This window comes from Periplaneta americana, chromosome 7, assembly GCF_040183065.1.
Source record: "Periplaneta americana isolate PAMFEO1 chromosome 7, P.americana_PAMFEO1_priV1, whole genome shotgun sequence".
NCBI lineage: Eukaryota > Metazoa > Arthropoda > Insecta > Blattodea > Blattidae > Periplaneta > Periplaneta americana.
The window spans coordinates 9,590,854-9,616,015 of NC_091123.1; the positions used below are offsets into that span (position 1 = coordinate 9,590,854).

At 37.7% G+C, this 25,162-nt stretch overlaps 1 protein-coding gene across 3 annotated transcripts in view; it reads right to left on the bottom strand.

Moving 5' to 3' along the window:
- Window positions 1-25,162, bottom strand: part of LOC138702896 (AT-rich interactive domain-containing protein 1A-like) — a 109,609-nt gene that overhangs the window by 37,476 nt on the left and 46,971 nt on the right. For 2 of the 3 annotated variants that reach the window (XM_069830281.1, XM_069830283.1), the window contains one exon: window positions 303-524. In XM_069830281.1, coding sequence (XP_069686382.1) covers window positions 303-524 — 222 coding nt within the window. The remainder of the gene's footprint in view (window positions 1-302; window positions 525-25,162) is intronic. The other variant, XM_069830282.1, reaches the window with a different exon arrangement.

Here is a 25,162-nt window from a genome sequence, read left to right on the forward strand (position 1 = left end):
CAGCTTCTTACTCTTTGTATCAGTTAATACAGAGAAGAGAGGTATTGCTTCTTTCCTCAATGCAGTGCCTTATTGCGAGCAATACCTCTCTTCCTCTTTTATTTCATACGTATGAGAAAAACCTTCATATATAATTTACATATTTAATTCTTGATTTGGAACTCGAGACTCTATATTACAAATCTCTTGTATACGCTTTGAGTTATCTCAAGGAAGAGAAGGCAAGTAGATTGAAAAGTGGCAGACTCAGAATTTCACTGTTAATAACTCATAGTTTGCTTTATGCCAATATGGTAACAGACCTGCATGTAGGGCAGCCACTGCTGGCCGTCGATCTCGGCGATGACGGCGTAGTCGCCCCCTCCTGGAAGACTCATGTGGTTCGCGAGCTGGTGGTACGGAATGGCTTCGATGTCCAAGTACGTTTCCGCGTAGCCCTGGATCATGCCCTGCTCCACCTGCTCGCGGATGGCCTTCTTGGTCTCCTCTAGATTCCTATGCTGCTCCGCCAGCATCTGCATCACCTTTCATTCATTACAACTAAACTTCACACATTTACGATAGATACAATTTTGCAGCATTTATATATCTCAGAGTTAACATTATGGGAAATGTTCCTTTAGGCAAACGGACACACAACTGGGCTATTTTAATGAGGAAATTATGTGAAAACTTAAACCACAAGTGTAAATCCCAAAAATAACATAGAATACATCTCAGCCAAGAAGCGAAACTTTATCATAAAACCTAGTGTAATATGCTCGGCCAGTGGTACGCGTGCCCCTCGGGGTATTTGAAGACGACAGAAGGGGTAGGCCAACAATTTTTTACCCATGATATTGCTAATATTGTATTCTCATTAGGGATTAATTATTTGTGTTGCAAATGCATCACTTTAACGAAACTCCTTCCCTTTGCCCCTATATATTCGCGAGAGTCCAGTTCTTTACATCCAATTGAAATGAAAAGTGAGATACGAAATCATTTAAATCCAGAAACTGATCTAATTGTAAGTATAAGTATAGTTCAACTAAGAATTGATCACATTATTTCAGGAAAGCAGTCTCAGGTTTCCCATTACATATTTTTATAACCATCCTTTCATTTTATTAATGTATTAATTAATTAATTTTTAAGAGTCCATCGCTGTTAGTATGTTTGACCATGAAATCCTGGTTGGGACAAATTACCTGGTTGACGTTTTTGTGGGGTTTTCCCTGAACCCATTAAGAACAAATGCTAGGTAACTTTCGGCGCTGCACTCTGGATTCATTTCGATGGCATCTTCACCTTCATTCTACTCAGACGCTAGATAACTATCGTACTTGATAAAGCGTCGTAAAATAAACCAATTAGTCTGCATTTTAAGAAACATTTTCGACCATAGGTCTGTGTGTTTCTATTAAGAATTTCAGAGTTTAATAATATTTACTAAACAATCTTGGTTGGGATCAAATATATTTCAAGTCTGCTCGGTCAAATTATGAATATTTAAGTTGTACTGCTAGCAAAGTTCGTAAACAAGCTACATCATTTTATGTGTACATTGTGTCTATATAAAATTTCAGATTCTTAACAAAGTTATCCAAGCTCACATGACAAAAAAAAGTTATAATTCCTTTAAAAAACAAATCGGCAAAACTTTAAGTTCGTGCATACACGGTGCAATCAATATATTTCCGAACTGCACTTATATTTGTTGTACCGTTAAACATACGTGCACGTGTCATTGAAGATCATTGCTTCCATGCTTGTTGAGTCAGTCTATCAAACAGCGTCAGATTGTCTTTAAGAACTGAGCTCCTACACAGGATTTTGAGAAACATGTCAAGGACCTATTGCCTGGAATCTCTCCATATAAGCCTTATGACTAGTCTTCTCCTTTACCTTTCAAGTGATGCATTTAGTATAGATTGGAGGCGTTTATCTAGTTCTAGATAACTTCTCCGTTTCCTATGTCCTATGTGTTACCTACATTCAGGGCAGTCCGGAAACTTATCGACTGTCCCTTGTAGGTCGTAGAAATGCCTTACATACGTCTAGAGATTTAAGTATTTTATATTTTAGGTGATTTTACATAAATGGACTGACGATGCAAAATAAAAACACGAAGAAGTAGATATTCTCGAGGAATTTTGCTCTACTGCGACTGCAAGAAATCACAACAAAGAGAAGTACGGTAATATTTGTGAGTAGGCGCGAGCGAGGACGGCCGGTGCTCGTCAAGTCAGTCAGCCTCGCGATCAACAGGTCTCAGCGCGCGCCTGGCTGCAGTCCTCCGAGGCGCGGAGCGGAGCGGAGTGGTGTGGAGCGGCCGACAGTGTTGAATTATTGTCAGTGTCAACCAGTCGACAGGGCTCGATTCTCCGTGACGTAAACGTAAATTTATCTTGCACATAGACTGGGTTCTGTGTTGTCTCAAGCTGTGAACCTGTGCCATAATGATGACGCCAGCAGCTTCTCGTAGTGCCTACTAAAGGAGGAAGCTTAGTACCTCCACAAATACTGAGAACTTGACAACTCGGTCACTGTCTGTTTTCGACTTCATTCGTGCAGCTCACATGCCTACATGTACGGTACTCGACAGATCAATGACTTTATGAATCAACATTTTTCCTCTCTTCTCTATCAGATGTGCCCCTCCTAATTTTTGTTTTCAAGAGTGGGGAGTTAGCATGCCTGATCGTGAAACGGTCTGGGTTCGAATTCTGATTGGGATAGGTTACTTGTTAAAATTTTTTCCGGGGCATTATCGCCTTTGTCTCATTCAGACGCTAGATTACAATAACAGTTGATAAAGCGTCATAAAATAACCAATTAAAAAGAAAGAGCGGAGAATGGATCTTGACTAAAATGTTGTCCACTCATATTTAAATCTTCGATATTGAATCAAATGCTTTATACTGCAATTCAGCCGAAGGATTATATCAATGTAAAAAATCGAACCCGCGATCTTCAGTGTGGTGGCGCAATGCCTTAACCGCGACGCTACCGCTCGCCCCCATTCATAGGCTCAATGTGAGCAAAATTCACCCGATAGCTATTGGTAAACGTTGTGTATACATATACAGACGGCATGTCAGAAACGGCTTCTTTTTTACATCAGCATTATAAACAGTCTTTATCATTAGTGAAAATCGTGCATAATATGCCACATTATTGTACCAGAGCCGTAAAATATTACCATGACAACTAAATCACCATTACTAGAGCTAGGAAGTTATCGAAACTGTGAGCTTGAACTATATCTCTACCGAATGAAAAGTAGTAACGCAGCTCTGAACGTCAACAAACCAGCACAACAAACATGTACAATCGGGTGGTAACCAGACTTGTCTTTATGCCAGTAGTCCATATTCATAGAACAAGAAACACAGTAAGCAAATAATATGGAAATACACCAAATGTAAATTAGAATCTTTGTAATTTTCAATCTAAAATAATTTTCGCATACGTATAAAGGTAACAAATCAAATACATAGTGATATATCTCTACACTTTTTACAATACTTAATAATGTACATTTTCAGTTTATCAAAATAAATGCTACTTCTATGTTCAGAAAAACTATTCGTATGCAGATAATATTCGTTGTACGTCACAAGACGTGACTGGAGCAAGTCTGAAATATGATACAGTATTTCTTGCTATATCATAAAGTGAAGAATAGCTCTGTGAATCTATAATAATGCATATCGTATGTGGCACATACATAATTCTATTCAAGGACACATATTTGCTTTAATGACTATTGGACATTATGCGGATTGGTATATATGGGCTATTTAAACAATACTATTCTCCCACATATCTCACGGCTTCAATCACTTCCACATTTTTAGACTTCGGCTAAAGATTGTTATAGGCAGTTCAGTTGTTTGAAGGGACATTGCAACATACCAACATTATACATACAGGATGTAACGAAAATAGTGGGCCAAACTTCAGGTATGAATTCCTCATATATAGAGAAGAAAAATAAGGTTATATGGACATGGGTCCGGAAATGCCTGGTTGCCGCGTTATAGGGGTTACAAGGAGGATCATTGTACACTACAGAAGTTAGGTATTAGTTGATTAATGTTTCAGTCTGTGTACATTTGTTTACAGGAACTGTTCAAAATGTCCACCTCCTGCCTGAATATAGACCGTAGTTCGTCGTCGCATTGACATCCGGACCTGCTCCCAAATTCCTGGCGTAGCACGTATTGTCCGACACTGTTGCTCAATTCACAGACGGTGAGTTTCCACATCGCAATTTGAAGGGTGAAAGGAAGATGCTTGAACTTATTACGAGTATATTACATTTTTTCTTCAGTAAGTTGTGCTGCAGATAGGAAGTTGAATGTAAATATAGAGGAATGAGGTAAATACAGAATGCGCAATTATACTTCAAAATGGGAAATACGGTAACTCTCATTAGTGGTAATATTTTGCACAGTTGGGCATCACCCACGGTGGGATATTCCTATCCCACTTCACACGAATACTGAAACCGCTGTTTCAAAATACTTCCAGCCCACTTTATTCGTTATTTTAATTACTTTCATGTTCACAGCTCCCTCATTATTGTTGTTCACAATTATTAATAATATCCATTTCTGCTTTTAGCTTAACCTTGTTAATTTCGTTTCGCCTCTGGGTGATGTACAAATGAAAAATTAATCGGATGTTAATCGATAATACACTTATAACGTTATAATCATGCGCCTTGCATAATAATAACCTACTAGTAATCCCATAACTATTTCAATGATGCTAATAAAGAAGAAGGGTTTTCCACCTTCATCAAGTAGACTACTTCCTATCAATTTTGGGGATCTTAATGTTTTCCGTCAGTCTTCAAAGAGAACGGGGAAAACGGAGTGTGACAATTGGCTAACAGGTTTGGAGCTCACAAAGATTTTCCTTTACAGTCCCAAATTCAACTTCGTCATAATGACTTCTCCTTTCGTATCCTATCTCGCTGATTATATTATCGCCATCTTCTAATGTGTATGTTGTTCATATTATGTACGGAACTTAGATTTCACCTTGCATGAATTTTTATTCGCGTCCAATATCTTGTTTATTTGTTACGAATCTAATTAAGTAATTATCTTTCTATCGTTAAATGACAACTTATACAGAAATCCAAGAACATGAAACACATTCAGTCGGAGAATTGGTTTCTTTATTTCGAATCCTGGCTGCACTGTAACTGTTAGCTTATTGTGCTCGGTCTCATATTTTCTTTTCTGCGTCGTCTGGCAGAAACCTCCGCGATATTACGAGACAATGACCCGCAGATACTTTTCTGCACGTAGATACTGATGGGGTGAGAGAGGACTAGCCTGTAAATTTTGTCTGGAGCCCTCTCGGGTTAATCCTTAAATCTGAAACATGAGGCATCCAGCTTCATTTCCTTCTCTTTGGAATTTACGTTAAGGGCATTCACAGTCCCTTAAAATGTAACGCCAATTGCCGCGAGTGAACCCGCAAACTTCCGTCAGGCCAACGAGGACGACCCAACGGCTTGGCTCTCCGTTACAGTCGTCATGGAAACGTACTGTCGATGAAGCAGAGTGCATTCTTGCCGTTCACTACAACTCTCGTACCGCACACTAACAGAATTATCTCAAATTCTCGCATTATTTTTATGAAAGAACTGAAATTATTTAGTTGCTTGCACAGGATGTTGCCACGCTTCCTCATTGTCAATTACCGCACGCTAGAAGTTAATTAAATGAGTTTAAGCATATAAAAAGTAATTTCAAAAGAGTGAAAGAGGCGTTAAAATTTGGATATTTGAAGCAGAAAATGAGGCCAACATGTTTACGGAATAATATACAAGGAACGTAGTATAAAATGCATTACACGAAGTAAAATTAATGGCGGATATACTGAATTTAGGTACTAAAATAATTTACCACATTGTTACGAAAGTGAAAATACTGCTTTAAGCTGAAGATAAAATAGTGATGTGTAAGGATTAAACTTCTACAGTGTACGTAGAAAAAGGTGCAGAATGCGTCACTAAATTTGTACCGTGTGTCTCAAAAGTCGCATACCGAATGGATTTATTGCCGTTAATTTCCAGATGAAGTAGTAAAATCCAGTAACAATGTCGACACCTGAACAACGTGTATAGCTTATACGTTTATGTGAAGATCACCACAGACCATCAGGAGAGGCTGCAGAAGAGTTTCATCGCAGACATCCTGATATTCCCAAGGCATTTCATGAAACTGTGGTCAGATTGCTGAATAAATTTGATACAAGATTCACGGTATTTGACGCCAAAAGAAGTGGTCGATCCAAATCAGCCACCAATAAAGATCGATAAGCCGATGTGACTGCTACAGTTATAGTATTATATGCTATACAATTGTTGGTTCATACTTTTTTAATGATCATGTTAACTAGCACAACTTTGATGGCATTACTGATAGCGTTATAATGGAATTTTTACATGGTCTGCCACTTAATAAACGGTAAAGAATGTGATTTCAGCTTGATGGAACAATAGCACATTACGCTTTATAAATTCGCCAAAATTTAAATAACATGTTTAGGATACGTTGGATTGGACAAGGTGGTCCTAAGACTTGACCTCCACATTCACCGGACCTTACGCCTCCTGATTTTTTTCGTTGTGGGGCTACGTGAAACACGATGTGTTTCAAATAAAGCCTGAAACGCTGGACGTCTTAAAGGAAAGATTCGTAAATGTCACACAGATCATTCCACCAGCTACACGTTTATGCGTGACTCATGAAACATTTCATCGTGTAAGACAATGTCTTCGAATGAATGGAGCACATTTTGAACATGAGTGAGAGCTTAAGAGCGTATGTGAACAAAAACCGATGTTAATAATCACTCAGACAGAGACCCTATGAAACGCCGTAATAAGTAGGCAACTTCTTCATCATAGCTGTAGTGCGGGAGAATTGTTTGAAGGCTACCTTTTCCGGTTTGGGACGCGACACAATATGGACTTGAGAATGAAATTTTATTAGTACCAGCAGCAATGAGACAGAAACATTTTGTAAACTATACACTAAAAAAATTCTACTATAAAGTAGCAATTAAGTTGTGTGAGAGTAATAAGTTAAATTTAAAAACATTCTTTAAAACAACGTATCTTTTAATATCCAATCTCATTTGAATGTGCAACTATTTTTAACAGTATACCTTTGATTGGGGGTTCTAGTTCTATCTCACTTAATAATATATGTCACAGGAAGAACAATTGTATGTATGCATCTGAAGTCTGATTAGTGTAATATGTAACTAGTCAGCGATGTATGCAATTGAGGGGGGGGGGAAGGAACGGGTTACCTTACCCCTTATCTCCTGACATAGTTGCCTCATGAGTGATGCCTTATTAATGTCACTTATGAGGTTCAAACCTGTCTTCGGACAGTTGACTGAACAACAACCTAAAAGTAGCCCTACATGATGAATAACTTCTACCCAGTGCAGAGTTTTCTTTCTGTGGCATATTTAATACTTGGAAAGATAAATCATACAATAAAAATAATAAAGTTACTTAGCAATGAAAATATATATATGCCCTAAAGGCAAAAATAAGGAACATAGATAATAAAATTAATGATTCGTGTGTATGTTTTCGTATTTAATCACAGTGGCGGCTCGTGCATAAAGAAGAAGATAAGCTACAGCAGACAAAATTAAAATTATATTATAAAAACATCTGCTCACATTCGTGTAATTAATTCATTATCTGTCGAAAATGGCGTCGAGACAAACATTGCAGATAAAAGTCCCTTCTTTTTTGTTGCGACAGTTTTAATGAGAAAATTAAGAATTACAATAATACAGTCGTATAATAACCAAATACTCATAACATAGTATGATAATAGTCCACCCACTCGTGGCTACAAATGTCTTAGCACATTAACAATTTGTGAGCGAGGGGCTAGATTTAAGGGAAAGGAAGAAGAGCATGTGAGGAAAGAAAATTTATTAGCCCTTTTATATGCTAGAGAGAGAAGTTCCACTAAGACTCCTAATCCGTTTCGAGGAAGTAACAGCTAATATAATTAGCCATGTATTACGTAAACTGGAGAAATGCATCTTCATAATAGAAACTAGATGTTTTAATAAAACCACTGTGTGCTAGTGCAACCGCCACTGCTAAAATAAACATTTTCCTGAATATCCTATACGCTTTCAGTAAATTTAAACGTGTCCCCCTATCTACGCCAAAACATGGTTCTCAGAATTCCATAGTTGTTCGGAAAACGTACTGCAACATCTTTTGCTATGATGGTTGTAATTCCGATTCTAGTTCGTTAAATTATGAATTTTTGTTTTAGACGACTTCCCTTCATTAAATCCCAAGCAAAGAAGTCTTAATGTACCAAATCGAGGAAATACTGAGTCCTCGATCTTGGTACAGTCCTACCCAGCCACTTTTGACGCAGGCATTCTCTCTCTGAACGCTTCTCAGGTAAACTGAGAATATCAGACACATACCAGTTTTTCATAAACAGGATCAAGACTTTTGGAGCACCGGGTATTTTGAGAACAGTTGGCCCTCTCACTACAGCTGTCCACGATTTGGGGTACGCGTTTTTCCACGGGGCAGGTCTCTCTCTTCGCGGAGCAGAGCTGAACGGTGCGTTTTCTCCTTTTTGTGGAGTGCGCCCCGCCGTCCCCCCCTCGCCACATGATCGAGCCGTCTACAGCGCCGAGGACAGGAGAATCAATACGGAGGCCGGGGCGGCGCGGGGCGTCTTGTTAAGACGTCACTTCGACATCACATGGACAAGCATCTGCGCCACGACGCCGTATCAGCTACTGGTTCCACTCCGCCGCGGTGTGCGCCCTTCAAGGGGATGTTACGTTGTCGTGGTTACGGGCCGCTCCGATCAATCTCCAGTAGGGCTGCCACCCTCCCCACTCTCGCCCAAGGGCCAAGGTTCGATCGCCGGCAGAATTGGCACCCAACCGCATCAGCCTGATCTTCCTAAGACTTTGAGATGATTCACTGTGGGCTGCCTTAAAAAGCAAGATATATTTTTTATTTTTATTTTATTGGGTTATTTTACGACGCTGTATCAACATCTAGGTTATTTAGCGTCTGAATGAAATGAAAGTGATAATGCCGGTGAAATGAGTCCGGGGTCCAGCACCGAAAGTTACCCAGCATTTGCTCGTATTGGGTTGAGGGAAAACCCCTGATAAAACCTCAACCAAGTAACTTGCCCCGATCGGGATTCGAACCCGAGCCACCTGGTTTCGCAGCCAGACGCGCTGACCGTTACTCCACAGGTGTGGACAGCAAGATATATTTTTAATCATCCGCTACATAGGCTAAGTTGAAACATGTTGAAATGTTTCTAATTGTAAAAGAATTCATTCTCACATTGGTTTGTAAGTTAAGATTATTGTAGTACTGTAATCTTTGTTGGAATACACAAAAATATTGTTTTTCCAATTCGAAAATTATTGTCAACACTGCTCGTATTCAGCTCCCTAAGAAGTGGCTAATGTGAACTGGTAATATGAGGTGGAGTGGTGCCTGTTGTGTGTTACTTGTAAGTTAAAAGATAATAACCTCCTTTGATTATAATAATAAGGCTGTTATCTGCAAGCCGCAAGTTCAAAAGCAGGACCCTCTCAAATTTATGTTTATTGTTGTTTATGATTATGAAGGTGTGTTAATCACTCATTCTGCTCCAATTGGTATGCGTTTAGATGCTGCATATTACAGTCACTTCTTGAAACACCATTTGAGACCAGCAATGCTCCGGAAGCGCCGAAATATCTTGAATACCCATCCCAATGTGCTTCGCAATGGTACTCGATATCACGTGGCTGCTCAAGTGGTTAATTTACTTAACAGGTGGAACTGGGAAATTCTATAGCATACTCCGTATTCTCCGGATATGAATCCCTGCGACTACGACCTTTTTCTTATGATGAAATAACCACGGAGAGAGGTACGCTTCATAAATAGACAGACCATTATAACAGCTGTATAGCAATAGCAGCCAATTAGAAGCTTAGAGCAAAGTGATGGCATCCGTCACCTCCCAGAGATGTGGCGACGGGTACGTGATACTGGAGGAGATTACTTTTAAGAACTGCAAGTTTGTCAATTGTGAATAAATAAGTTTTTGTTCTTAATTAAAGGGTTGCCACTAATTTTAGAATGACTCATGTATATCGGCTATATTGTTACAGAACTTCTTGATGTATCAGTGTATATTACATCATCGAACTGAATGATTATATCACTGCTGGAAAAGTTTTTTTACTTGTTTAAGTCCAATTTTTACTTTCATAAATCAGCTGGCATGGCCATCACCTTATAAACTTAAATTTGGTTTATTTTTATTGTCCTCTGTTTCTGTATTCTTCGTATTCTCAGCATTTTTTTAATCTAGCTAATTTTGCATCTACATATGCATTTATCGTAATTGAAGACCATCCCACAAAAAAGATATAACATCAAATTAATTAAGTGTGTGATTTGTGTGGAAAAAGTAATTTTGAATCATTCATTTATAACAACAAATTATTGCATTCAATAGCTGAATAAATTTGTTTAGTCAAATAGTTCTGCTAGTAAATATAGACCTAACGAAATATGCCCCTGAATTTTTTTTCTCCTCAAACATGAGTTATACATTCGTTGGTTACATATTTATTCCGAGAAGGTTTTGAAAATTGTGCTGTTTGGCAAGAAACGATGGAATGGTTAGAGAATTGGAAGTGCAATGAGAAAATCTGCCTTAATGTTGTCGCCCAACACAAAATCTACAAACCACGGGCGATACAAGCAGCGACGAGAGAAAATGCGAGCAACTAACTCATCTAGTGACTACCGCTTTACTGTGAGGTTTCCCGCCATTACTTTCACTGAGAGATCTATTGAATTGATCACCTAGGAAGAAATGTTAAATGCTATGTTTTATTTAACGACGCTCGCAACTGCAGAGGTTATATCAGCGTCGCAGGATGTGCCGGAATTTTGTCCCGCAGGAGTTCTTTTACATGCCAGTAAATCTACTGACATGAGCCTGTCGCATTTAAGCACACTTAAATGCCATCGACCTGACCCGGGATCGAACCCGCAACCTTGAGCATAGAATCCTAGGAAGATGACACGGTGCTGTTGCTTTCTGTTGCTGTCCGTATTGTTGATAAGAGTGACTGAGAATTATGGCGAATGACGAATTACAGGCGCGGGAAACTGCAGCAGTTCGAGAAGACAACCAACTCAAGTATTTTCACCGCAAATACAATTGGGTTTGGACTCCCCGATATTTGAATCCGGTGGGTGTCAGCTGGGTGATCTCATTTGTGCCACTGTGGTGACGCCCTCCATCGTCAATACTTTCCTGAAGAGGCTTCAGGACGCGGTCAATATCACAAAAAAAAAAGGAGAAAAAGTACGGAGATCCATATTGCAGCCAGGCTGGGCAACATTTCTACTGCGTCCTTCGTGCTGCACTTGCTAATATGGCTGAGTGGCGATGTGTAACAGCAATCCAGTAAGGAGTTCGAGAAACTGTCGAAATGCACCAAAACACTGAAAGAACTGTGGCATGAAGTTTGAATCCCATTGCAGCGCGCGCCGCCATCACCTGGTTGATGACCTCAGTGCTGCCAACCTGCATCCGAGTAGTCTGACCTGCGCCTGCACTTTGCACCGACTGCACTTTCTCGTGTTTTCACTCTCGAGTTGAGAAATGATATAAACCCTTACGTCATGCTCGATGAAGACGCTGAACTACACGTAATAGAGTAACATTTGGAGCGCGTTTGACTTCATGAATGATTCATCATGCTATTAATAACTTCAAAGAGTTGTTTTAGGTTTGCAGACATTCAATTTTCAACAGAGATATAAATTTAAGCGATAAATTTAATGACGCGTTTTAATTTGTCGTCACGTCTCCGAGATTTGAGAACATAGGTTCGTTCCGTTTCGTTCTTGTAAGGGTTATATAGATTAGGTGCGGGTTCGAATCCCAGTAGGCTGATTTGTTTGGAATTCTTTCTCTATCCATCAGCGTTTTCTCTGCTAATATACGAAGTCAATTATTGTCTTCATTTCCGCTGTTTCCAATAATATTTTTGTTGCTGCCATATCTGATCTTGTTTCTACCTGAGAGGTCTTACTATAGTTTGTAGAATCTAACTTCAAAATAATATTTGCCTGCGAGAGATTATAATATACGAACTGGTATTTTATGTATATAATTTGTAGAAACTTAGTTACAAAATTATAATCACTTAAACCGTACATTTTATGTGTTAAGTTTTATACATTATTTACAATTACTAAAATACATTTTGTGTAATCATGCAGAGAAATAACCTTCCTGTGCACAGTAAATGATTTCATTCATCTTTCGAATAATAATATAAACTACAAACACAAATATAATTTGAAGGGTTTTTTTTTTTTTTTGGAAAAACAAACATAGTCCAAAACATAAATTTTCAGATGAAGGATGAGTGGAACGGAGAAAAATTCTCTCCGGCACCGGGATTTGAACCCGGGTTTTCAGCTCTACGTGCTGACGCTCTATCCACTAAGCTACACCGGATTCCCATCCCGATGTCGGATCGAATCCTCTCAGTTTAAGTTCCACCTCTTGGGTTCCCTGTAGTGGCTTACCCTCATGCACTGCGTCATAGATGTGTGGCTTAGTGGATAGAGCGTCAGCAGGGGTGAAAACCCGGGTTCAAATCCCGGTGCCGGAGAGAATTTTTCTCCGTTCCACTCATCCGTCATCATATCGTGACCCAGAATTTCTGCACGGAAATATCATATGTACTTCGGTACATCGTAATATAAATTTTGAGGTTAAAGAAAAACCTATCTGGCATGGATGTTGTTGTTGACACTTCAAGTATGATATTCATCATGCCATTTCTTAAGGTGTTGTAGAAACTTGGGAAAACTGAAGTACATTTATAACTTAAATTACCTCATAGAAATACATGTTGAAATGTAGGTAACTGTGGACAATGGTTGTTTTAAGAAAAAATATTCTGTTGTGGCTGAAGTGTGCCTCTCCTTTAATCTTTTTTCCCTTTATTACATCCTGTTTTTCTCCTTTCGATACATACGTTTCTTCCATGGGGTTACTTCTGCACCTAAAGATGACTCCATAACTAATACAATTCACATGTCAAAATATTTTTCTCTGAGGTGACTTTTGCCATGTACATAAGAAGCAGTACTGCCAATCTACTACAGTTTAAAATTGTATGGATAAATGTTTCAAGATCGTATGAATGGAATATTTGTAAATGCTACCATCGTTCTAGACAATGGCTGTTTTTACAAGAAAAAAAAATCTTTGGACTACGGTTTTTTATGAAAACCACTGAAAATTTCCACTCCTGTAACATAGAACTACAGTGTTTTTTTTTTTTCACCAACAACTAATTCAGTAGATGGCCGCTACAATACGCTCACCACATACTTGACGGTTCTTTAAAAAAAAAAAAACACTTCATTTGTAAACCAAAAGTCAACTTTTGAAAGAAGTTACGGTATATCGACTTGTCATTCAGTGTTATGCGCTACATACATATTGGATTTAAACTTGGGATCGAACTATCATCAATTAATGATTAGTAAAATATAGAGTTGCAAGGTTCATTCCGTCCCATAAGAATTTGTCAAAATGCGCTGCTATCCTCGTAAAGTTTCTCAGAATGTTTAAATTACACAGAGTGACAGATAACGAACGTTCCTGACTAAGACTTTCTTTCCCTAATATGTATTCATTTTTCAACAAAGGTATGTTATTATTTACGTAACAACTTTGAATAACTTTCAGTAATAGCATAACTTGGTAAATACCGAACTCTAAGTTCTAATGAAAAGTTATTAAAATACATCACATTAAACAAAACCGGAGGTGCCAACCTTCCAAGTGGGTTATCAGCAGTGCCATAGTGCGCGTGCGCGAGTGCGTTTCCCCTCTTCCCCTCCCCCGGTGTGGAAAAGTCAGATGTGCAGCATATTCTTTATAATTACACGTTACCTGCCACTTTTTCTACGAAAAAATACTTTGTGAGATTTTTTGTATTTAGCAGCTATTTTTCAACACATTTCTCCTTGAAGCATATCTACTTTTCCTTCTGACGTCATCTTGCTCCTCTGGATCAAAGTAAAGTTGATGTGTTTAATGCAGGCATGAATTCTGTCAGGTTTTTTCTTACAACACTCAAGATTCTGTCCTCAGGGGATTCGCCGTGGGGAACATCAGTACTGCGAACATCACTTTATACTCGCTTCCTTTTCTGAAATCTGCAATTTTGGTCGTATTTGCATCTATTCTATACCCATTTATAAATAATATATTCCGAAAAAGTTTGGCATAGGCAACTTGCAAATTCCTCTTCAAGTGTGTACCTTCATAAACCATATTTGGGAATCTTTGAATAAAATATTTCAGAAATGAATAGGAGCTTTTATTTTAATTATCTATCTACAACTTCTGCGTGCTTAAGAATTCAGTCTCGATTTATTTAGTCTATATTCTTTATTCATTTTTCTTCTATTTTCGAAGATATATTTTGTCGTATAATTTTGCTTTTAGCAATAATTTTTCCTTTGGCCGTAATGGCGTAATAGTGGGTGTAAAATCCGTAATGATTACGGAAAATGCAAAAGAGAAGAGAGAATTGTTAAGATCGTCTGAGATAATTGACCAAAATTTAGTTGAAGTCTAAAAAGACAGCGTAAAAGTTCGGATGACTCCGCGTTTTAAAATCAGCCTTAATATCTTTAAAGAAGAGGACGAAAATAAAAGCATGTACGGGGAATTCAGAAGCAGAACGACGTGAAAATCAAAGTCTGTGTTAAACAGGTATTCGTGTTGGCACGCATGGCTATTTGATTATAACGTAGTTATGCCTCACACTTTAAGGGAAGTCATCAGGACTCAAAATGAAAAAAAAAAAATGATATTTTTTTTTTTTACATTTTATGAAAGTACAGTTCATTCTGCTTAATTTGGTGTTTTGTTTATTAAAATATTCGAATATTTAGTATTTTAAATCTATTTTAAAAATATTAGTGAATTTATGTTTTAGAGAAAAGAATTTACCGTTTTTTTAAATTATCTCAGGAACTAACTGTCTTAGAAAGCTGTGGTTTGATTGTTTTGTATTAAAATTAATGCTTCATAAAGCCTGTGTTTCAAGATCTTGCTCATTCTGATTTACTAAAAAAAATATTTGAGAGGAAGAACTCAGAATTCTAATGCATTGTTCAATAACGTCGTTCGCTACCGTGTCCCAAAAATGTGTTCATTGGTATGTTAGTCAACGTTGAAACTGGGTGTACTAGATGCTGTACTCACATTTAATGATGAATACAGTGCAAGAATACAAGTGTTTAAGGATCTAGGGTTTGAAATAGAATATAATACATCGAAAAACATGGCGAACTTGGACACATTGCGAATGAGATAGCAGTAACAAACACAACTAAAGAGGAAAGATCCAAGAGGAGGAGGGCAGCATTAGGTAAGCAGGACAGAGAAGAAGATAAGAACTACCAACCAGGAGGGTTTTAAGACATTTTTTTTGTAATAGTTGAGTTTTCATGGACTTTTACTTTAAACTTGATTTACTTAAAAGTACATTTTTCAACATAAATGATCCGTTTTCTCATAAGCTACCAGGTCTATCTGCATGACATTTTTAGCATACATTTCAGGTAACACTGTGATAATGTGGAGTGTTTCTGATTGAGTTTGCTTTAATAGTTCATCTAAAAAAAATAAAATGTCTAATATTTTGTTGAAAATGTTACATTTATAAAAAATCATATCTTTTTTGTATTAGATATTTTATCATCAAAATGAATCAATGCACTCAGGAGGAGTGTATAAACATCCTATAAAAATATCACATTTCTATACCTAGTATGTTCTGAGATAACGGGTCATTAATATTGCTGCTTTAACATTAGTGAGGTTAGGGCTTGGCGATTACCCTTAAACTGAAATACCCCGGACTCAGTCCTAGTGAAGGCGGTATTTTTCACGCCATAACTTGCAGAGCGGCTCCGGGGGCCCACTCGACTTCCTCTTAAAGGAGCCGATCTGCGCCTGTACGGCACCACGGCGTGTTACCACGGATACCAAACGGTTTGGCAGGACGCTGCTCACATACTCACAAAGTTGAATTGAGCTCTGAAAACGAACTTGGTAGGTGGCGCTGTGAGAGACGTCCGCGGTTTTCCTCCGCTGCGCTCGGTCGGGCTGTCGCTACGTGACGCAGGTATCGGGTGCTGAATCGATAATTGAGTAATCTAGATACGCCGGCGAGGCCGCGGCGCGCTGCCTCGTGCAGCGGGTTTTGGGGTTCTTGCCTAATCCCCACACATTTCCGTGTGCGTGTCTCCTCATAGCACTCAAGAATCTGCGTACCAACAACCGGAAGCAGTTTGAATGCTTTTGTGAAGACCACTCTCAGGCTAAACCAGGATGGTCCATAAAAAGAATAAGGACACACGACACTGGCTGCAAGTGAAAAGGACGGACGAGAATCGAATACCAATGTGTGTCACGCAATCCTGGATGAAACATGAGGTAAACAGTAAGCGTCAAGGAACAGGAAAAAGTCCTAATGGAGATGATGATGATGATGATGATGATGAAGATACGATCTCCATTCAACTATTTGAAAATTCAACCGACTTTGACTGCATTCAGAATTCATCTAATGAGAGCCAAAAGCATTTGAAAAATGCATAAATTTACAAAATTGTCCGAGGAAATTATATATTTTATTTATGGGTTTTACAATGGACATGATATTTTGGACAGAATTAAAGCAAGAAGACCGCGATGAATTGGACATGTGCTAAGAACTCCACAAGAAAGAAGAGTAAAAAAGGGTGTTCACAGAAACAGCTTTAGGTAAAAGATTACTCGCAGGACCTAGGCTTGGATGTTCAGACGATCTAAGAAGAACCTAAACATTTTAGAAATTTATGACAACAGGAAAATTTTTTGTCAGAATAGAGTGCAGAGATATTATATGGTAAACTCAGTAGCCAAAAGTTTTCATAGCTTATAAATCTTAATAATAATAATAATAATAATAATAATAATAATAATAATAATAATAATAATAAGAATGATAATGATAACACGAGAAGTCTGTACGTAGCTCGAGAATTTATCTAAGAAGCTCATATCCTCCAGTGGTATTTATTAAGACTATTTCCCGAATGGGACGGAAACACTACGTCTATAATATAAATAAAATTCTTAAAATGCGCTTAATTCAAATAACAAACCTACGTTATTTTAATAATAATAATAATAATAATAATAATAATAATAATAATAATAATTCTAGTTTGAGACCGTAACAGTCCACTTGGCCTAATACTTGTTAGGAAGATGATGATGATAATAATAATAAATGTATTTATTTATTCTGGTGGTGTTAAGGCTATGAGGCCTCTCTTCCACGCCACCATAAATATGTAAACATGTAACATTTTAGGTTAGCAGCGAAGAAACTGACTAATTACGTTCAATTACACAACATAAGAACGTTTACAATATTACAGTAACACAAAACAAAAAAAGGTAACGCAAAAGTATTAAATATTTTATGCTCGACCATGCCGAAATGTGGTAATTATACACCTGGTAGCAGACCTTTAATGCATGTCATTAAAGTACACCTACTCATTAAAGGTCAGGTCTTTCAGCCAATGACGACTCAGGTTACAACTGTTCAGCCAATGACAGGTCAGCTTTCTACCGTTATAAAACCTCAAGTATCGATTATTCTCGGATGTGCAATCGAAAGAGAATTAGCGAAAAGTCACGGAGGCTGGAAATCCAATACTGTCGCAGAAGGTTATGTTCTGTTACTATAATAATTAGCGTTAATTGTAAATAATATTCAAATAAATTCAATTTGTCATCTCGTTTTTCAATGTATAATTTAATTTCAATGTTATCTCTGTAGGTTCTTATGGCCTAGCAAGGTCAATGTAGACATCTGTTCCTCGGAAAAAATCAATACTTTCGCGTCTGCGCACATCTCACAACATACGGTACATTGCTCCAGGTCAGATACAATAAAATTAATAATATCAAGTTAGAAATATGGTCGAGCATAAAAAGTCGTATGAAACTCGCCTATAATGGTAATTAAGAAGCTCGTATGAAAATTATGAAACTCGCTTGCGCTCGTTTCATAAATATCCATACTCACTTCTTAATTACCTTCATTATAGGCTCGTTGCATAATGTACTATTAAATTTGTATTCTAGTCTACTGAACAAAACTTAAGATATATATTAATATTAATTTAAACAACTAAACGAGAAAGAGCAACTAATAATACAAACACGAAATATAATTATAAATGATTAGACAAAGGCTGTAATCGACATATCTAGTTAGTTATTAATAAAAAACATCATGAGACAAATATGCGTTTCTAACAATTTTGAATTAGAAACGCATTTTTATATGTATACTGGATAATAACACTGCATACTGGATAATAACAGAATGATAATGTTTTAGAAACAGATTCGGCAGCTTCTGAAAACTAAAAATATTCGAATAAGGCAACGATCTGTTTGGTATACACATTACTACATAAAGTTATATAACCTTTTCCAGCGTTGCAACAAGGGAAAACTTTATCAGCAAACATCCAGGAGTGTTTTCCTCACACAAATCAATCAACTGATATTCATTCGATTTTATTGCTGTTAACTTTACGGAGACTGTGTTGCTGCCAATACCGAAGAAAAATAATGCCAAGAAATGTAAGGAGTTCAGGACTATGAGCCTGATATCGCACCCGGCGAAGATTGTCCTGCGAGTACTGAATCGACGTTTATATTCTGAGATGGAAGGACAGTTGGAAGAAGAGCAGTTTGGCTTTAGAAACGGAAAAGGTACAAGGGATGCAATTGGACTGCTACGAACGATCGGCGAAAGATGCCTAGAGAAGAATAAAGAAGTGTATGTAGTATTTGTCCATATTCGTCCCGACTCTAAGAGCGGGCTCATAGATTTGACTAGTGCCAATAAGCGTAAAAACTTAGTTTGTCAGAGATTTGCAGAGTGTACCACAGGTAGTGGGTCAAATGATGATGATAGAGAATTGTTGGGAAGTCACAGAGGAGTCGGAGTATCTGGAGAAAACTCCTATCTTGCCTGGAGCACGGGCTTGCCAAACACAAGTTTTAAATTCAGGGTAGAGCGGGATTTGAACCCGCTTCCTCTGGCTTATAAGCCCAGCGCGCCACAGAGCCATTGTAGTAGTTTCTCTACACAGACCAGACCTTGGATTTGATCTACTGTAACAGAGATATGAACGACTCATCGCATTTTAAGCAACTTGGTACGTCAGTGTGCAACCATAAGCACCACCGTTGTAAATAGCTAATAACTTAGCAGATCGCTCCAATGAAGTGTCTGTACAGGATTTTAATTTCTGCATAGTTTCGCAGTTACTCCATAGGTTTATCTTTCGAAACTTTGAAGGTTTTAAATTTCCACACACTGTTACGAAAACTGTGAAGTTAAATAAAGATTGAAACATTCCAAATATGTTATAGTACATATGGATTTTGGTTACTTACTATTTAATTGTGATCACCGAACACATTTATGTTATTCGTGTTAACCCGTAACATAACTTGCTTTGAATTAGAGCGTTGTACCTATTTTATATTTTGTATTTTGCTTTTGGGAAATAATTGTTAGCCTATATAATCATATATCACAGAAAACTAAAATAACAAATATTTAAATACCCTACTCTACACTGAAATTCCTAGTAAGATCTGGCGAGCACTGAAGTAAATCGAAACGTAAAGTTAACTGAAGATATACAGAACGTCTCGCAATAAGCCTACAGAACAAATACTGTAATGTTGTTGTTTTCTAATGCCAGGCGTTTGACAATAAAGTCATTGGACATCTTGCACTCCAATATTTTTCAAAGATATTATCATGACCAGCCACTGAAGCACAGATTTTGAGGTGTTCCGAATCCATTTCTTGGTTTGAGTTGCACAATGGATAGTTGGGGGACTGATATATTCCAATTCTATGCAGGTGTTTGGCCAAACAATCATGGCCTGTTGCCAATCTAAATGCAGCTACAGACGATTTTCGTGGTAAATCGGGAATTAACTGTGGATTTTGATGCAGAGAGTTCCATTTTTTCTCATGGGATTGTGTTATCATATTTTGTTTGTTGAAGTCTAAGTATGTAGATTTAATAAATCTTTTCACAGAGTAATACGTAGATTTAGTAACAGGTCTGTAAGTAGCAGTGCTGCCCTTCTTTGCTAAAGCATCCGCATTCTCGTTTCCCAGGATTCCACAATGGGATGGTATCCATTGGAATACAATTCTTTTATTGAGTGATATTAATTGAGAGAGCATTTTAGTTATTTCTGCTGTTTGAGATGGTGTGTGTTTAGAAACTATTGATAGAATAGCTGCTTTGGAGTCTGACAATATAACTGCATCTTTAAATTTACTGATGTGGCATGGAAGATTCCTGAGACTTTCACTTATTGCAATGATTTCTCCATCAAAACTTGTTGTTCCATACCCAAGAGATCTATAAAGTGAGAAGAGACAGCAATGTAATGTAGGGGCTATGTATATTTCAGTCCCTGCCATCGCATCGTCATAGGTTTTCTTTTAAAAAAATTGGGAAATTATGTCGATAAAAGCAGGAAGGAATTGAGTAGTCTCGATCCGAGAGCATTTCCTCCAGCACATAACAGGCACTTCACATGTGACATTACTTGAGTAAAACATAGGAAGGGGAAATTTTATCACAATCAATTGCAATCCATTACAGCTGAGAATCCAGCTGTGGACTGTTTCTTTCATACATTAAAAGGCGCTCAGAACGAATCCTTCCTGCGATTAAGGAGAGAATAAGTGATATGTAAGCGTTCCGTTTAGCCTGAACGCCTGAACGCTCCCGACCGACCACTTGTTCGAAACGAGGTCAGGAGGGACGGCCGGCGCCCGCACGTGGGAGTAGCGTAAAGATCGGTGCATCTCTGGAAGAGCGTCGCGGCGCATCCGGCCCCGCGCTCGTCGCCTAGCAACCGTTGCCATGGCGACGCCGCCGAGCGCCACGGGTTGCGCAACTCCGCCAGCGTCGATACGAGGAGCCTCGGGACGGGCGTCATTGTTATGCTGCGGCCCGCGGTTCGAGCTCCTTTCAAACTACACGTATTGAGAGTCGATTAGATGAGATGCGATGAGATAAGATGAAACACTGGAGCAATAGTGAAGGCCTCAGAAGAGATCTGCACTGTACTCACTTTCTTTTCCACTTCGTAGTTTATATAGGAGGTCGAACCACGGACATTAAGTTCTAGCTGGACCGACGCAATGAAGTTGGCCCTAATTTCCGTCTCTCTACAAGCTTCAACACTGCAGTCTCAATAAGTAGCTGTCTTGACACTACTATTAATTTTCTGGGGGTAAATTTCAATCCGTCAGAATCTTCACTTATGGCTTCGTGTACAGATTTCTAACCTGAATTGAACAGCCAAGTGATAGGGCTACCACATCACCCTGAGACTCTTTCGAGAGCTTTCGAAACGCAATTTTCCCTATTTGTAATGTAACAGCTGTTCCACCGTAGCCAGGGTCTCAGTGCCTAGTTTGTTGAAGCGGACTGTACCGCTCAGTGGCGGCTTGAGTGGCGGAGAGACAAGGCCATTCGCGATGGATAGAACTTACTCCTTGTTCCCCACACTACCCTGAAGTTCTTATTGCAGTAGATTACTGGTCAACGCCGACATTCTTTATCTTAAAAATTAGTAGACACTGATTATAAAACGATTAATATTTATTATTAATTATATTATACGAAGTAAGTTAAAGAGGAAGTACTGTCATACTGCAAAATTTTAGCGAAAATTCTGGGCGTTTTTCATCAAGAGTAGGCCTACCAAAGAAATAATTTCGATAATGTCCTCTATTTTTGTCTACAGAGAATTTTATTAAATTATTTGAAGTGTTTTTTTCGTACTCTGTACCTACGAGCGAATTTATTTATTCGGAAATGATGCACATGAAATACAATAATTTCAATAAAATTTAATGGATCTTTATCTGATACCAAAATATAAAATTCCGGTTTTGCTTAAAATCATCTCAAACGACTCTTTTCAAGTGTAACGTCCTATATTCAATCTACTTTAATATAATAAATGAAAGATTTAGTGGAACGGAAATTCCACTGGAAATGCTTACGTAATATGCCAAAAACTAGTAATGTGAACGAGTCTATTTCTATATAAAAGGAATCCGCATATAATATACAATGGAATCTGTAATTCGAACTTGCATAATTCGAATTATTGGGTAATTTGAACAGCACTTTATTCCTCTTTAAATCCTCATTGAAACCAATGTTAAAAATTCATATGCAATTCGAATTTTCTAAAATTTTATTTAGATAATTCGAAGACAAAATTCATTGATTCAAAAAGAAAATACGTACTAAAATATTCCTGAATTTCACTGTCAGAAAAATTTACTGAGTTACTGTAATAAGTAATTCCAAAAATTTCTAGTGATGGGCAGAAAGGAAACAGAATAATGCAGTTTCAAATGGTTTACAGTTATCCAGAGACAACTCTAGGGAAAATAAAGTTTTTGTTTGGCGGCATGTAGCATTCGTCCTCTCCTCATTAGTGCAGATACAAAATAAATAAAACGCTACAATTTTTAGAAATTGGAACAAATTAAAAAATTACATTGTTAGTTTAAGTTATGTTAATTTACATAGAAAAATAATTCTACGAAATAATTGTTAATAGAAAGTAGCAATAGAGAGAATGTGACAGATAAATGATTGACTATTTTGCACTGGTCTTGGCTTTATTGATACTCAGGAACAAACAGAATGAAGGCAGATCGGATGGTGGGAAGAGCCAAAGCGGACAGACCCTTAGATGGAAAGAGAGGAAGAGGAAGAGGAAGTCCTCGTGAAAGATGGACGGAGAGTGGATACACTTCTTCAGAGGAAGAAACTTGATATGGAATACAAATAGGATGAATTCCCATAACAGAATAATAGTAATAATAATAATAATAATAATAATAATAATAATAATAATTGATATGTCAGTGGATGACTCCCTGAATCGACATGGTCCCATTCTTCTCTGACAGATATTTGTCCATTCATTATCGGAGTGAAATAACAATGATAGGACTGACAACGATTTTTTTAGTGATTTCTTTCACGAACACTTATCTTTCATGCAGTAAATCTAGTACGTAGAACCATGGAGTCCGCAGTTAAAATTGTTCGTGTTAAATCAAATCCTCTTTGTCAGGAATAGAACCAGGTTCCTTGACTTCAGAGGAAAGCAAGCTACCGTGACCTAACGACTAGAGCACCCAGAATACTGATAAGTGGAGGCCGAAATTTTGCCAAAATACGAAATTTATTTTGAATAAATATGAAAATATGAAATAAATATTTCAATGCTAAAATATCTTCGTTCCTAAATAATTTGCAATAGGTTTACATCATTATTTACAAAATAAGCTTTCAGAGAGATTAATGGCTTTGTCTACATTTAATATGCTAGCAGTTAAAATACAATATATCTGTGTAATTGAACAGCCTCTCAGCATCATCAAAAACTTTACCTGAATGCAAGAATTAGGTAACTCTATTCTTGAACTGAAGAGAACAAGAACGAAAAGAAACTACACTGGTTGGATTCAATCCTGCTTACAACATAAGTAGCTTCTTTATATTTTCTGGCAAAACATTAAACGTTCAATATTGTTTTGTATCATGAAACTCCCATGAAGTTGCAAAAAGAGAAATTAAGTACGAATAAAAATTGATGGTTGAAATTCGTTTAAAGAATAAACTTATACGTATATAAGTAGACATGGCAACATCGAAAGACTTCAACTGAATTCGAAAGAATGATCAAAGTTAGAATAGGAGCCACCTATTTTTTCTTTTTTTTTTTTCTTTTTCGAATTCAGTGACGCTACGAGTTCAATTACTATAATGGCGAATTTAAAGATTTCACTTGCTTTTGGGTATTCCGGAATGTTGCTAGAATGGGTGGCTTGGGTATCTCAAGTCTTACCTGGAAAACGTCTCTACTGCCTCCTTATAGTATCTGGAAAGCCCGGTTCAATGGTACAAATGGCTTTTAGAGAACCCGGAGTTTCATTGCCGCCCTCACATAAGCCCGCAATAGGCCCTTATCCTGAGGAAGATTAATTCAGTCCCTACCATCATATCCCACCTCCCTCAAATGCATTTTAATATTATCCTCCCATCTACGTCTCGGCTTTCCCAAAGGTCTTTTTCGCGTACGCCTCCCAACTAACACTATATGCATTTCTAGATTCGCCCATACGTGCTACATGTCCTGCCCATCTCAAACATCTGGATTTAATGTTCCCAATTACATCAGGTGAAGAATACAATGCGTGCAGTTCTGCGTTGTATAGTATATCGTAATCAATTACTACTACTACTACTACTACTACTAGTATAGGATGTGCAATAAATTTAACGGTTTTTATAGTCTTCTTGTAGAGCACTGTACCGAATTAAAATAAAATGCTTATTCTGAAAAATATAACTGCAGAGTGCAATTTATTATTGTGTACTTACTTTTCTTAAATTACATTCTTTAAATAACCTCTATAACAAAAACACATTCTTGTAATGTACTTTGAAAGATCTGTATAGCTCTCTGCAATAAAGCGGGATTAATGGTTCTGATTTCATTGGTTATGCTTTCTTTTAACTCCATTATAGTGTGTGATGTATTACGATAAACTTTACTTTTCAAATATTCGGGTGCCGTCAGATCTGGGATCTTGGCGGCCAGTTGTATCTCCAAATCGTGAAATGACGTGTCCACGAATCAAGGTTTGCAGACAGTATCTGCACCGAATAATTAGCCACTGCAATGGTTGTAGAAACTGCGTAACTTGAAGTTCACACAGACAAAAATGCTTCCTTTCCCACACAAAAACTCTAGAATCAGCTGCGTTCTGAAAAACATCACATTGCACTGCCACATCCGGTATTATGGGTAGTATCTGAATTTAGTGCCAAATGTTCTATTTTCAGTCTTGTGCAAAATTCTGAACA